The 16,047-nt window shown below is 31.1% G+C and overlaps 4 protein-coding genes across 6 annotated transcripts in view; 2 read left to right on the top strand and 2 right to left on the bottom strand.

Moving 5' to 3' along the window:
* The window catches only part of LOC119674473, a 30,760-nt gene extending 27,627 nt beyond the window's left edge, over window positions 1–3,133 (bottom strand). The window contains exon 1 of the mRNA XM_038085612.1: window positions 3,099–3,133. The gene's annotated coding sequence lies outside the window, so the exon portion shown is untranslated. The remainder of the gene's footprint in view (window positions 1–3,098) is intronic.
* A 1,582-nt stretch (window positions 3,134–4,715) lies between these two features.
* On the top strand, window positions 4,716–6,508 carry LOC119682186 (threonylcarbamoyladenosine tRNA methylthiotransferase-like). The gene has a single exon (XM_038095551.1). The coding sequence runs from the start codon at window positions 4,871–4,873 to the stop codon at window positions 6,500–6,502; it is 1,632 nt and encodes a 543-aa protein (XP_037951479.1). The 5' UTR covers window positions 4,716–4,870; the 3' UTR covers window positions 6,503–6,508.
* A 309-nt stretch (window positions 6,509–6,817) lies between these two features.
* LOC119682187 (GPI mannosyltransferase 4-like) lies at window positions 6,818–9,127 on the top strand. Its single transcript, XM_038095552.1, has 2 exons — window positions 6,818–7,073; window positions 7,128–9,127. Exons 1-2 carry the CDS (start codon window positions 6,830–6,832, stop codon window positions 9,050–9,052), a joined length of 2,169 nt encoding a protein of 722 aa, XP_037951480.1. The 5' UTR covers window positions 6,818–6,829; the 3' UTR covers window positions 9,053–9,127.
* Window positions 9,128–14,865: 5,738 nt separating this feature from the next.
* LOC119675053 lies at window positions 14,866–16,039 on the bottom strand. Of its 3 annotated transcripts, none has more exons than XM_038086240.1 (5): window positions 15,996–16,039; window positions 15,585–15,779; window positions 15,328–15,414; window positions 15,168–15,253; window positions 14,866–15,100 (listed from the first exon to the last, which is right to left on the bottom strand). In XM_038086240.1, exons 1-4 carry the CDS (start codon window positions 16,004–16,006, stop codon window positions 15,172–15,174), a joined length of 375 nt encoding a protein of 124 aa, XP_037942168.1. In that variant the 5' UTR covers window positions 16,007–16,039; the 3' UTR covers window positions 14,866–15,100; window positions 15,168–15,171. The 3 variants fall into 3 exon arrangements, with proteins under 3 accessions (XP_037942168.1, XP_037942167.1, XP_037942166.1); XM_038086239.1 differs by having other exon boundaries at window positions 15,154–15,253; XM_038086238.1 differs by having other exon boundaries at window positions 14,873–15,100; window positions 15,191–15,253.
* Window positions 16,040–16,047: the final 8 nt, after the last annotated feature.

Consider the following 16,047-nt stretch of genomic DNA (forward strand, 5'->3'; position numbering starts at 1 on the left):
CAGATAGTTCGGTCTATTTCGACCATCTTCAGTGTATAAGAGCAAAAAAAAAAAGCAAAAAGTTGGGCTTTTAGACTATACAAATCATGGAATTCAGTAGGGAGAAAACTTTTTTAAACAACGTGAATTGGTTTTAATAAAAAAAAAAACTTTTTATTGAAAAGCCATGTTCACTTTGAAACGTATCTCGTATTATTAAGCACTTCCTGTAAAAATCTGTTATCAAAAAGTATTGTAAAACAAAACTTAAAAGTTCATTGTAAAAAAAAATAATTTTTTGTAGAAATCACATGTATTTTACCCAACCAAAGTAATCTGCCAATCTTTTTTAAGGTATTTTATAATGTTATATATTATAATAGATAAAACTAAATATTTTATTTCAAAGTATTGTGCAATTTTAGTGCTATGAAAGTCTTGAGCTTAAGCAGGCGTAATAAATGATATATGTACCCAGACAAGTTATCTTTCTAGCACTTCAGACTAAACCAAACGATCACAGAACAAAGTTAATAATTTTTAATTTCTGTCAAGAAAAAGTACCTAAAAATGATTTCTAATTTATATTTTTGATATTTTTATTTCCCACAAAAAACATTTAATCCTCTTAAATGTGAAAAGAATACATTTAATTAACCAATTAAGATTGGTTGGTAATTTATTGATAAACAGGAAAGTAAAATAACTTATGGCTTTTATAAAAATTGGAATTGTAATTATAAGATTTTTCCAGATATTATAAATGGGCATGTCAGCCTGTGCTACTATATCAGAAAGATGCGGCCTGTATAATGACGACGTTCTGTCTTGTCTGATAGAATGTCGTTAGACAAGACATTTTATGCAACATTTTATGTACAAAAATTATATATTTAACAACTATAAAATGTCTGCAGTCTTCAACCACTAAATTGAACCAATAGGCCGAAAAATATTACAACTAGATTTGGTAGTACGAATAAGTAAACTTATACCTATCTCAAATTCTTTATTAGAAACCAATCCTTTTTGTAGTTTATCCACTTGTCAGATTGCATCATTACTTAGAAAAGCTAATACAGTCAAATAAATATCCTAATACAGGGTTATCTATTTATTATCTATAAGACGTAAAATTCTTTGCGAGTAAAACCTAACTCTGAAGATTTTAAAAGCATTGTTGTTGTTTCGTTTGCTTTCTTTCGTAAGTTGGGAGTATTTTTTTGCTACTCTGAAAGAAAAAATTACGACTATTCGCTATGTTCACGACAACTAATTGAGGCTTTAGGCTTAGTGCACACCTGCGTCATAAAAAATACTGATTAGTGTGCAGTCCTCAATACGATCTAATCTATCCCACAACCGCTTAGTGTATACGTGATCGGGATACTTTTTTTTATTTTTTTTTCTTTTATTATTTCTGGTTTTATTTCATATTTCTTTAAATTAACTATAATTCGCTTTACTATTTTAACAAAAAATATTGTTTTTATTTTTTTTTAATTATTTGGCAGTGTCGTTAAATAATTTATTTGTTTTTATTATATTTAAATTAAAAAATTTTTCTTTAAATGAATCATCTCCTTGCACATTTTTATTTTCGCCCTAACCGATTTTATTTTATCGAAATATATTGGTATCAGTTCTTCCAATATTTTAATAAATTTGATTAATAATTCCAATTAGAGCTGAATTAGAACTTCTCGGAACTTCTAATGTTTTTATTATAATTTTCTTATAGTTGTACTAATTAGAATTGAGGGATTTGAAAATTAATTAGTTCTTCTAATAATAGTTTTTGCAATATGTAATTTAGAATTCTAATTCGAGCTAAATTAAAACATCCCGGAGCCTTAATTGGGGATAATTAACTCTAAGTATATTTGTTACAACTTATGCTTTCATTCTAATTTTTTTTTACACATTATACCTAACATAATTCTAGGGTTTGGAAACTAATTAGTTTCTTTAATATTAGTTGCTCCAGATATAGCTTTACTACGAATAAATAATATACAATTCACTGTCTTAACCCACATATTAATTGTATAATACTGTGAAAATTTTCCGGTTTATAAAAAAATTTTTTAAATAATATTCGAAACAGCTGTATGGTCAGCTAAAAATTCAACTAATTAAAATAATATAAAATTAATTTTTGTTGTTGTAGTTCACTAATGTTTGAAAAACTTCTTTATAAATAAATTATTAAAATAATTTTTATGTATCTATACAGTAATTACATACATAATAATAATATGTAATTTTTTTTTTTTTTAATATAATATTAATTCAATAAAAATGATGTCAAATTCCGTACTTTTGAATTAAAATTTTATCAAATATTGCCGGGAGTATATTTACATGCGCCGCACGGCTTATCAATTTAAAATTTCTTCTACATAGGGAACCGGTTTGGTTATTTATTTTTAGCACATTTTATTGTAGTAAGGAGAACGATCATAAGTTCATTCGTAAGCGGAAAAAAATTGAATAAATTAGCAGAGTAGTTCAAAATCGAAGATATTTGGGGAGGGCCGCCAACTCCACCCCGACGACATTCAACTTCTTAAACTTCTCAAAGTAGTTCTAATATTAGAAACAAATATTACTGATAATGGAATTATGTGATTGTAGGGGTATCAATATCCGTCACAACAACAACAATATTTAATAATATAGATAATATTATTTAGCAATAACAAATATATAATTTTAATAGTGGCAGGTGCGAATATTTTACACATAAACAAAAACAGGTAACAAAGATTTGAAGGTTCAATGCACTCTAAACTGATTCTTTTGTGCTAAATAGTTGTCGTTTAGCCATTTAAAAAATATTAGTCATAAGATTCCACTTTCGTTAACAAAAGATTTGTTCTTCTCTTAATTAAATATCGCACATATTTGGTATTTTACACTAATTCACTCGTAAACTACCTGTAAATTGAAGGTCAACAAATGGAAGGAGAAAATTCATACACTTTCTTAGCGTAAATAAAAACTGTATAGTAGGCGTTATGATGAAATATAATTAATAATTCAAAAGTCAATGCACTTTTGATGCAAAATTAATTCAAAAAAATTACAAAGCAAAAAAAGAAAATTTATTCACTCACATTTTCAACAAATACTCGTTTATTTTTTTATTTTGATGTTATTAATTTAATTATTATTGCACCAAAATTTTTATTATAATTATTATATATGCACAGAACAAATTACAAAAATATTTTTTATTGAAAAAATAATTAATTTTTTTAGATAAAAAATTGCACTTGTTAAATCCTTTGTTAGTTATGTTTCGCTACATACTACACAATTCTTTGTTTAAATATGGTACAAATTTTTTTTTATGTTTTAATTCCATCACATTTTCTTTGTCACTAAGAACTATTTTATTACAACTCAATGAACCGAAAAACTAAAACTAAACTCCAAATTCAATCGCGCAAAACAATTTACTAAAAACGACGGTGAGTGTTGTTTTGTTTATACGTGCAGCCGTTTATGCGATTTATGTCTGCTTGTATGATTAGTGTTCAAAAACGTTAAAATTCTTTTTGAGTGGAAAGTTAAGTCAATAAAATTAACAATTACACAAACATAAAAGATGAACTTTTTAATACTGGATTTATAGAAGAATTTTTAAAGTAATGTTAGCTGTCAATTGTTGTTGCTTTTAATGCATAATAAAAATTGTTGATCAAATAAAATTATTCTTGATTTCGACAGCAAAATAAGTTCAAAACAGAAAGATTTGTATAGGAATTTTGACAGCTTAACACATAGTTGAATTGTAAATTCTACAAAATCAAATTGGTTTTAACTTGTGGTATACAAATTTATGCTATTGTGAATAGTTTTGAGGAATGAATAAAAGTTTTATACAAATCTGAAAGTCAAATTACAATAGTCGTCATTTCAAAGTAACAAACAAATACTCGCAACTTAAGCATGACATATATGCGGTTAAATCACACCTTTTTTCAAAGTGTATAGCAGAGGTCACATCTCGTCTGCATACTTGGTATGCAGACATGTAGCACCGTCTATATCATGCTCTACGAAAGAAAACATATGAAACAACAACTTTGCTCTTAAAATATTGAGAGTAACTTACTCTGAGTAATTTAATTTTAGTGCAGGTGAATTCAAAAATCAGTCTATTGTGAATGTTCACTGCAAAATTAGTTATCCGTAAAAATTATATAAGCATTTCATTTACTAATAAGTTGAAATATATAAATAAATAAAAAAATTTAAATATACAAGATAAAAATGCTAACCATTGCCATTCTAATATTCATTTTGTTTCCTTTTATTTAAATTAATTAATTTTTAGTGTTAAGAATTGTTGTATATCATATTGTGCAACGCAACAAAAAATATATTTCAAAAATAAGATTTTAACATATTTTAAAAGTGTGTATGAACAGATATTTTTACTTTTTGATTTCAGATGTCAGTTTAAAAATTTTTGACAACTGAAATTACAACTACAATTCTCATGTGAATCCAATAAACAAAAAAGCTTGTTATGGAATAGCTTTTCATAACGTTAGTATGAATAACTATTTCTGATAATTGATAATAAATTTTTTTTTAATTTGTTGTTTTATTTTATTTTGCGCTTAATTCATTTCAATAAATCAATAAACATTTTGTATTTAGAAAACACAAAAGCATGTAAATTAATACAATTTCAATTTAAAATTTTAATATTTTTCAAATTCTTTTTGATATATTGAAATTAACTCGTCAATTGTTCAAAAATAGTTCAACAGCTGATAGCAATTTATTTTTGTGTATTGGCAACTCTACTTGTATAAATATAGTAGACGTAGTGCAGCTGCACATGGTAAATTATATTTAAATAAGAATATTTAAAATGATAAATTTACCAGGTGAATTTATTGACGATATTGAGGATTTAATATCTTCAGATGATATAAAACCAAAGGAACGTTATCAGAATAAAAAAAGTGTGACTGTTCGAGCCAAAAAACGCATAACCGTCGAGTCAGACACAAAGCCGGAGTCATATCCAGAAAAGACAATATATGAAAGTGTCATACCCGGTACTCAAACAATCTTTGTCAAAACATGGGGTTGCGCGCACAATAATTCAGATTCAGAATATATGGCAGGTCAATTAGCATCCTATGGCTACAAACTTACTGATAGTAAAGAAAATGCTGACCTCTGGTTGCTCAACAGTTGTACTGTGAAAAATCCATCGGAAGATACATTTCGAAATGAAATTGAATCGGGTATGAACAAAGGCAAACATGTTGTGGTAGCTGGTTGTGTTCCTCAAGGTGCACCTAAATCAGATTACTTGCGTGGACTGTCTGTAATTGGAGTACAACAAATAGATCGCGTTGTAGAGGTTGTCGAAGAAACACTTAAAGGACACAGTGTGCGTTTGCTGCAAAATAAAAAAGTTGATGGCAAGCGTTTAGCTGGCGCACGTTTAGCATTACCAAAAGTACGTAAGAATCCATTAATTGAGATAATAGCTATAAATACTGGTTGCCTGAATCAGTGTACCTACTGCAAGACCAAACATGCACGTGGCGATTTGGCTAGTTACTCACCTGAAGAGATAGTAGATCGTGCTAAACAGGCATTTGCTGAAGGCTGTTGTGAAATATGGTTGACATCGGAGGATACAGGTGCATATGGTCGCGATATTGGTACTTCGTTACCTGAGCTATTATGGCAGTTAGTAGAAGTGATACCTGAACATTGCATGTTACGTGTTGGTATGACCAATCCACCATATATATTAGAACATTTAGAGGAAGTTGCAAAAGTGCTACAACATCCACGTGTCTATGCTTTTCTACATGTGCCTGTGCAAAGTGGCAGCGATAGTGTACTGGGAGAAATGAAACGCGAATATTGTCGTAAGGATTTTGAACATGTTGTGGATTTCTTACGTGAACGTGTACCTGGTGTCACCATTGCTACAGATATTATATGCGGATTTCCTACTGAAACTGATGATGATTTTGAGGAAACAATTACTTTATGTGAACATTACAAATTTCCGAGTTTGTTTATAAATCAGTTCTTTCCCAGACCAGGCACACCTGCAGCCAAAATGCAGCGTATACCAGCGAATTTAGTAAAGAAACGCACCAAACGACTTACGGAGCTATTCAACAGTTATGAACCGTATGCTGGTCGAGAGGGACAGGTCTACACTGTTTTAGTAACAGAAATTTCACATGATAAGCAACATTATGTTGGGCACAACAAAATGTATGAGCAGGTGTTATTGCCGATGCGAGAGAATTTATTAGGAACAGCAGTACGTGTACGTATAACCAAAACCACCAAGTTTAGCATGTGTGCGGAAATACTGGATGAAGAAAACGATTGGACGCGGTGTAGTAAAAAATTCGAGAGTAAACCGGCTACGATTGGAAATCGCACATTTAATCGTTATTTGGGTATGGCGCTTATTGCTGGATTTGTTGCTTTTATTTTACAAATTATAATAAAATTTATTTAACTGTGATTCAAGTTGTGTCTTATTTTAAAAAGTTTGTTTCATAATTTTTAACGTTTTTAGTCCAGCAAGAAGTTTTTTAAATTTTTTCAACTACTGGCATTTGTACTCACACACAAAGGCACCCAAACTGGGAACAGTTTTATTTTGAGAACATTTGCAACAAAAACACCGAGAACAGTTTATTGTGAATTTAAAACAGTCAACAGCTGATAAAAATGACGTTTGATTCAGTTTCTTGTAAAATTCGAACAAAGTAGGTTTTTATTTAGTTTTAAGTTGTTAAGAGTGTTATAAATATTATTTATTATACTTGTTAGTTTTTTTACAATGAAATTACACACTGAAAAACAAAAAAACGATGAAATCAAAAAGCATTCAAAAATTAAACACACATCTGCAAGAGCAAGAATAACCAATCAAATCAATCAATTCTGGAGTCGTCATCGGAACGCTGATGAAAACTGGTACACATATTTGTTTTTTGCTGTGCTGCGTTTCGTATTAGTTTTTATACCACAACTAGGCTATGTGCATCCTGATGAATTTTTTCAGTCCGTCGAGGTGATAGCAGGTTTGTAAATATAAATATCAATAAAATGCGAACATTGAGAAAATTATAATTTAGGTGATCACTTTCAACTGGAGCACACACGCACTTGGGAGTTTAATAACACCCTACCAGTACGTAGTATTACATTGCCTTTTCTACTTTTACGTGTACCTTGGAGTTTTTACGAATTCATCGCTACTGTTTTACAAAATGCTACTCATATTAAGTTACTACATAGCTACATATATCTCGTCTTTCCACGCCTTATAATGTGTTGTTTATCTTTCATAAATGATTGGAGCCTTTACCATGTGTGCCGTTTGTATGGTTTGCGCTGTGAAATCCGTCTCTTAGCATTGGGTAGCTCGTGGGTGATGCTTGTGTTTGGTACACGCACATTTTCAAACACTATCGAAATGACGCTGTGTTCATTACTTTTGGCATTGGTAGCGGATAGTATGATAACAACAAATACTATTGTATACAAAAAGGAGTATTTGGAAGAACGTTACATAAATGCTGTTTCCATTGGTGAGAAAGTAAGAATTTGGAAACTTAAAACCACACTTCCCACACATAATTATAAATATATGCTGCTACTATCTACGATATGCGTTGTAGGAGTTTTCAACCGTCCAACATTTTTGCTGTTCGGTGCACCAATGGTCTTTTATTGGTTACTGCGTGGCATGGGCACTAAAACGATAACATTTACAGATTTTAATCTTCGTATATTATTATTTTGTGTTAGTGCATTACCAACGATTTTGGTATTTATATTTTTCGATTCCATTTATTACAAGTACCTAACTGCTGGTGAACTACAAATATTTGATATTGGCATCAATAATTTTGTCTTTACACCATGGAATTTTATAAAGTACAATTTGGATCCTAGTAAAACAGCAGAACATGGCTTACATCCTAAATATACGCATCTTTTGGTAAATACGCCTCTACTATACAATGTTCTTGGTATAATTGCTTTAATTTCATTTGCACACACCATGATAAGATTTTTCAAAGCTGAATACCAAGGTTTACCACGTGCACAGAGTATTGTGGGTCTGATGTTGGGCGCTATATTTGTGCCATTATTTTTCCTTTTACTAATCAACCATCAAGAGGCACGTTTTCTTATACCCTTAACATTCCCGATTGTCTTATTACATGCAACAAAGTTATTAACTGGGTTTTGTATAACTTATCCGTTCAAGGAAGAGCATTGGATATTACGCCAATTTTATAATAGAGTGCTTTGCACGCAGGCATCCGCAAAATATTTGCTTAAGACTTGGTATATTTTTAATATAGCGCTCACTGTATTCTTTGGTTTCATACATCAGGCTGGCGTTTTTCCATTGGCACAACATTTTGAGCATGCAATGCAATTCAAGCCAAGTGGTGAACACTTACACCTAATCACATCGCATATGTATGATATGCCACTGTCATTTGTTAATATACCCAGCTCGCGTACTTTACTCTTCGATCGCAATACTGGACGACGTTATCGTCGCAGCAAGGATTTTTATTTATACGAATACGGTAGTCTTAATTTGGAGAAACTATTACGCAAGATTAAACTTTCGCTATCAAATTGTGAATTTAAGCGCAACTCAAAGCAAATAAATTATCGCCTTTTTCTTGCCATTCCAACATCTTTGAGTGATGATTTTGCCTATGTCGTGGACAAATCTAATTCAAGTTATTTACACTTCGAACTGCAACGAATTTTCTATCCACATTTATCAACTGAAGCCTTTCCAAGTATATTTGGACGTCATATTTGTGATGTAGATCCACCTGAATGGTCGCAGGATGATCTAAAAGGTACATGCTCTATAGAGCCAGAACCTTCATTGAGTTTCGACTATGTAACACATCAATTTTCATCATTTATACATCAGTTTGGTTTGGCGTTATATGAGATCAAACTCAAGAGTCGTTCACCATTGAATGTTTATAAGAGGGGAACAATAACAAGATCCAGCAAATAAATTGCTAAAAGATTATTTTTAATTAATCATTTTTATCTAGTCAAATTTTATATTAAATTCCAAAGACTAATTTATTGTATATTAAGTTATATAAGTCACATTCCATTTAAAAATATTTTCAATCCAAAACTATTAAAAAACAAATATTGCTATTTGCTTATGAACTTACTTAATTTGTGTGCTGTTTTGACTAAAGGTCAAAGTTGTTACATTGTCAGGATTTGGTCAGCAGATTGGTTATAAAATCAGTGATCTAAGTGGATGCCATAAAAAAGTAGATGTAGTCTAAATATTAAAATCAAAAGTCAGGCTATGCAAGTTTGAAAAGCGCAATAACTTACCTTACAGTAAACAGGTTGCAGGTTGTTTCTATAGACACTGCAAAATGGTTCTATACTATAAACCAGGGCTGTCCAAACCAGAGAAGATCGTGAGCCAATACAAATCACTGAATAGGTAGAAGGGTCGTAGATATACACACGTTCATTTATTGCCATACGAAAAATATTTAATTTTTATATAATTATGACTGGATACCACTTTTTTTTACCAGTTTACAAAGAAATATATATTCAAGTCTTTACCAATAAAGTAAATTAACGTAAAGTGTAATAAATTGTTTAAAAAATTTTAATTCATTAATTTGGGATACCACAAAAATAAATTAGTGTAATGTAATGAAAATTTTGCCTAATTGTAGTAGATTAGGTTGCACATATATTAGCGCGGATTCTAATAAGTTTGGAACCAATACTACACAACCTTCGACAGGACCTTCAAAAACAGCTGGTATACCACCAATAATTCCAATGGTTTCGGGACAATTTTTAATGGCACCACCAATTGCCAGACAATGCCACCTAATTATGTTTTTAAAACGACACTCACTGATATTAAAAATTACAAAATGGGAATAGATTGGTCTGAGTCAAGAAAAGTACATATTAAAAACAGCTTATGGAGACATTCAAAATAATCACCCGTAATGATTGTTATAATGAGTTAAGTGGGAAATGAATTTTTCTATAATATATATATATATATATAATTAGCAGAACTTTGTTTTTGATTTTCGGAAGAAACTGTTTAACCATCCCGATTCTTTTCAAAAAACCTGAAAGTTATAAAGCCCTAAAATAAGTGAGTAGTTCTATATTCCAAGAGTTATGGACCAGAACTTTTCAGATTTATATAACTATTTTGAGTTCTTGAGTGCTAATGATGGGACGATAATGAAATCCCTGCTAAACTTGTAGAAAAGTGTGTCGAGATCATCTCCGTATAACTCAAATTTCTAAACAGTTGCTTATAAATAAAACATAAAACATGAACTATATGCGAAAGAAATAAAAACAAATAGTCAGCTTAGGTCAATTTAAAGTGGCGGCCTTGTGCATCAAAGCGCACTTACGCTCGAATAATGATGTTTCGTGATATTATGAATAGGAGTTGAAGAATGAATAGGAGCGAACAAACAATGCTGAAAGACATTCAGTCATTCATGGCTTGATAGCGCTCTCTATTCACCATACTGGCAGCTACTTCCTCATTTCGAAACAAATAAGGACTGATGATGCCACCAGCGTGTAAACAGTCAATTGTAATGGGTGTAATGGTGTTTTGTCAACCATCGGCCATCTAGGGCGATTATGTTGATCTTAAAATGGATGAAGTGCCAAACCTTACTAAACAGTAATGTCAACACAGTTTGATATTCTCAGCTGTCACAGCATAGTTATCGATTTCGATAGTTCTCATACAGCCTAAAAAATTACCCTATATATGTATATTATTATTATTATTAAATAATAGGCTAAGAATGCATACCGACTTAAAAGATTTATTGTTTGCCTAAAGGCCCAACTGAAACAATTCTAGGCTATTTATAAATCTCATAACTGCTGTGGGCTTAATTTTACCTATTTGATTTGGGACTAAGATCCCGCTTCTGATGTTTCCTTCTCTTCATGACAGAGTTGACAGGAATTAGTTTCCACCGCACCTATAATCTTCATGTGGTAATTAATTCTACAGTTTCCTGTAAGAAGTTCAGTGTATATTTCAATATTGTTTTTGCTATGGTTAAGTATAGCGTCAACTTTCATGTGTTCAGGATCAGTGAATCTTTTTGACTGTCGTATGCTCTCCAGTGTTCAAGCTATTTGTTACCCCGCAGAAGGACTCTGGACCAATGAAAGGAGTACATGCACCCTTCTTTGCTAAGGAGTCTGTTATTTCATTGCCCTCATGCTCTTCATGCCTCGGTACCCACATAAGAGTTACATAGTTCCTCGATGGTAGGATATTAAAAATTTGAAAGCATTCCCAGATCAACTTTGATTGGATTGAAGAGTTTCCTAAAGATTTTAGAGCTGCTTGAGTGTCCGAAAGAAGGCATATTTGGGTACTACGGGTGCCTCTGCATTGGGACTCTCTCGCATTTAGTTCTAAGGCATGGAAAATGAAAGCGGTTTTTCCCATTGCGATTGCTTTGAGGAATTTCGGTCCTATAATTCATGCCCTTGCTCTGCCATTTTCCATTTTGAATCCATCAGTATATCATAATGGCGAGCCCTGCTTTAAGATAATCTCATTATTTCTCCAACTGATGACCACTTCGAATTCACTGGAGAAAGCTATATATGTATATAGCATTAATCTTCATAATTTGATTCATAATTTTTATTTTAAATTTAATTCAAAAAATTAAATTAAATTAAATTTAAATCAAGTTTTTTGACTATTTTAAATCAAATCCTTTTATTAAATTAATTTAGCAAGCTCGATGCAGATAATTTTGCCAATTTCCCAATTAAGGAATACCTATATGATATACATATATTCAGATTCTCAACACACTGACCTCAAATCGAATAATTAAGCAACTAAAAACTGAATGTCCTTTCGAAATGGTCAAACAATTGATCAGAGATTAATTGCATCTACAGCACAAACGAGAGTTAAACGCTTGCTTGCAAGTTGTAATCCAGTCACAAGGACACATGCAGATGACTTGGACCATGAACGTAATATCGTCTGCATAAGTGGAAGTTGGGACACAAAATGCGTGTAAGTTTGTTTGTGGCACCACACCATGTGGTGTGCATTCATTGTTTGAAGTGCATTGGAGGAAAAGTAGGTTTGTCTGAGCACTAATTTATGTAAAAGCATGCACACTACAAATCCTTTTTTGTGGTACAACATTGTTTTAATATTTTATTAAATTATGAGGAACAACATCGCACATGCTTGTCCTTTTTGTTCTACAAAGCAGACTTAAATTAAACTTAAGTTTTAATAATCATGACAATTGATATTGCAGGAAAATAAATCATTAAAATTCAGGGCAACTGAAAGATGAGGCAACAAATTTTTTGTATCCATTTTACATGTTATTACATATTTAGGACCCTGTCGGTGGTCGTAAAACAGCAACATAATCATGTCAGTGATATAACTTAATACATGAAAAAGGGCTAATATTTATGTTATAAGCAATATGTGTTTATTTTGAAACAATTAAGTTCCCTAAACTTACGGATTATGTGAGTCAAAAGTGACTTTGAAAAGATGTAATTCTTGTCTTTTTTAGTAGCGAGATAGAAGTACCTTAGATTATTTATTTTCGTGAAATTAGTATTAGTATTAAATTAGTATTATTGGTTAAAAAAATAATAATATTCATTTATAATACGGTTTTATATCTGAAAAAAAATTTTGAACTGAGTAAAGAGAAAAAATTTCAGTATTTCACAAAGAAGTACTTGATTTGTTGAGACTACATAATGTTACCAATTCTTAAGACATCAATAGTAGGCAAGCAGGCGGGGTAAAGAGTTACCGATACTATATTAGAGTTCTTAATATAGGTAAAAATCTTTATATTCAGCTTTAACGAGTTTAAGTCAATTTATTGAGAATAGAAATAGAATATCTTATAGAGTTTCTTTAACAACTGTTTTCTTACACTTTCCATATTCCTTACTGCTGGTAATATTTAACTTATAAATATGTGCTGTTATCATATAGAATGCAACGATATATTTTGTCGGAATTGCAGCGAATTTAATCTAACATTTTACATCTCCATACTTTCGATTTTCACTCCGAAAACTTTCCTCAGAGTATATATTCGTATTACCAGGAGCACGTATGCATAATCTTGAGTCACATATATACTTTAACTAAATTTATATATTCCTTATAATAAAATATTTAAACTTTACTTTCCACAACGTATATAATCAATATTATACTCCACTATTTGAAATTAGGTGTTTTAACAGTAGATGTACCTGCGTTCTGCATTCTTTAGTAATATATTATATTAAAATATTTTCGCTTAATAATCCATTCCGATGCTCTTTTATACCTTCAATTTTCAAATACAATGTTCTACATAAAGCCATATAAAGACATATATAATACATATATAATCCTATTAGATAAGTATAGAAAATTTCTGCCATTTTGAGACTGACTGAGGAAGCAGAATGTCGGCTCTGCTTAGAAACAGATCAGACCCCTTGCTACATTCTTAGTCACTCTTCGACTTTGATCTGGAATGTTAGGCATATTCTTGACTGCATGTTTCCGTGACCTATCAGACTACTCAATTCTTTTAATTCTGGTCATCGTTTCAAGCATTGAGTGTCTACCGTTCAGTTTCTAGTGCGTTGATACAACTATATACTGAGGGACAGTATCCAATTATAATACCAATTACCATTAATATTTTATTTAAATGATAGAACGCATTTAGCATATTTTAAAACCATCTGAAACCTTTGGTGAAGCTTAAAATGTTTTTTAATGGGAGGTCTTGAAGTTAATCAAGATCCTCAAAAAAGGGGGCTCCTAAAGTATTGGGTTGCCGCCGTGCATTAGCTGTGGAAACACATGGCTCACTGCAAAGTTGATAACAATTTTTAGACTCATATGGTCAGAAACCCCTTATATATACACAGAACAAGTATGTGGGCATTCTTTATATGGAATACTTCTTTATTTAGGCGACAGTGAAATCCACAGTGTTTGTTTAAGAACCTTCACAGAATATGCTGTTTCTGAAGTTCGACAATTGGTGAAGTTTCTATATTTATATATATATTTTCAATATATATTTTCTTCGTTTTTTAAAAACTGACAATCCGATAAATACACCATCTTACTGGTATTTGTCTCTATTTAAAGTATTACTATTGGTTAAAGTGAACTTCATCAATTAATAAAATTTTGCGGTAAGAAATAAGTTAAATTCTTATCATTATGGGGCCCATTCCTTTTAGCCAGAAGTGAAACTATTATCATGGTGGTTCCATTCTAGCATCAATTAAAGTTGGTTGTGATATAAGCCAAGACTCTTTGGTAAAATTGTTTACACCACTAATAGACAATGATCATGTTCTTGTGAACAAAATCAAAGCCATAAATACTCGGTACTGATCCCAAGGATGACTTCAATGCGCAGTTGGATTCAGTTGATCTATAATTTGGTCGTAACGTTAATGTAGCTATGTACTGAGCAAACGTCTTTTAAGCGTCGAATTTTACCTTATAATTTGCTAAGCAATTATCCGTGATACAATTTTTTGAGTGTTGCCACCTTAAAAAATATGTACATATTTTTATATAATTTATAAGAAATAAATTTCAAAATTGTTTTTTGTGTGAAATTAATTTTATGTTTATTAATTTTCAAAAATGTTCTACTGTTTTCATGTTGGTATATTTATACTTAAAGGCAGACACAGTACCAAGAAAAAAGTCTTATATATAAAAAGTGTTTACATGAGACTTAAAAATTATTTAATTAAAATAGAATAAAAATTTAAAATACGCTTAGCATATATAAAATCGTGCATTTGTTATGGAAAATATTTTTTTACTTCTGATATATGTGATGTTAAATGTTTATGTTTATATGAAACTTGTGAATATAAGTAAAAATTAATACTATAAAAGGAGAGGAGATCATTGAACTCCTAAACCTAATCCGCATCCTCAAAGACCAAATCATCTTCTTCATGCCAGCGAACATTACGTGAACTGTAAAAGTTGTAGGTATTGGATTTTTCAAAGAAAAGAAAATCAAGTATTACTACAAAATATTAACATTTTCAATAGCGTGGATAGAACCTGGTCATCGTGTCAGGAAGTGGTGGTGGTGGTGGTGCGGTTCTTGGTGGCGTACGTCGAGCGCTAGAATTAATTATTTAATCAATCAATATTTTAATAGATCAAAAAAATACTGAAAAGACTAAAATTAAACTTACGCAGCAATAGCAGCTGGATTAGTTGCGGTGGCAGCACCATAAATCTCACTGTCATCTAGATCGTAGTCTTCAGTACCGGTACGTTGTCTATATGAAGAGTACAATTAAATAAAAATATATAGAAATTTTTTGAAAATGGGCTATAAACCAAATTACTAAATAACTTTTGTTGTTTCGTTAATTATAATGAATCCACTTCAAACTACTGAAACTCTTTTAAAGGACTGTAAAATAAATTCCCTGTCCGAGTTACTTACAATCTTCTATTACGACCGGTTGACGAAGTCATGATATTTTCAATAGCTCTAGATGTAAGTGAGACTCTACTTCTCAAACGCGATGGAGTTCTTGGTTGTGGAACGGCAGGTTGTGCATCTGGATTGACTGATAAAACTGGTGTAGCTGGACGTCTTCTATCTTGTTCAAAGCTCTCATCTTCAGTACGACGTCGCCTTTTTATAATTTATAGAATTAATTAATAATATATTTAAAATTTAATTTTTTATTTTTAAATAACTTGTTAAGTTTTTCTAACGACTTGTCATTTATATGCTTTTCAAGATCTGAATATTATACTTTTGCAACATAATTTAGTTAAGGACTTGTAGACGATTAAACACTAGGCCCTTAACAGATTGAGCACTAAGTATACGTGTTATATGACTTACGTTCTAGGCATGCTGCGATCTTGTTGTTGCTCTCTTCTACTATCTCGTCGTT

This window comes from Teleopsis dalmanni, chromosome 2 (genome assembly GCF_002237135.1).
Source record: "Teleopsis dalmanni isolate 2A chromosome 2, ASM223713v2, whole genome shotgun sequence".
Classification (NCBI taxonomy): domain Eukaryota; kingdom Metazoa; phylum Arthropoda; class Insecta; order Diptera; family Diopsidae; genus Teleopsis; species Teleopsis dalmanni.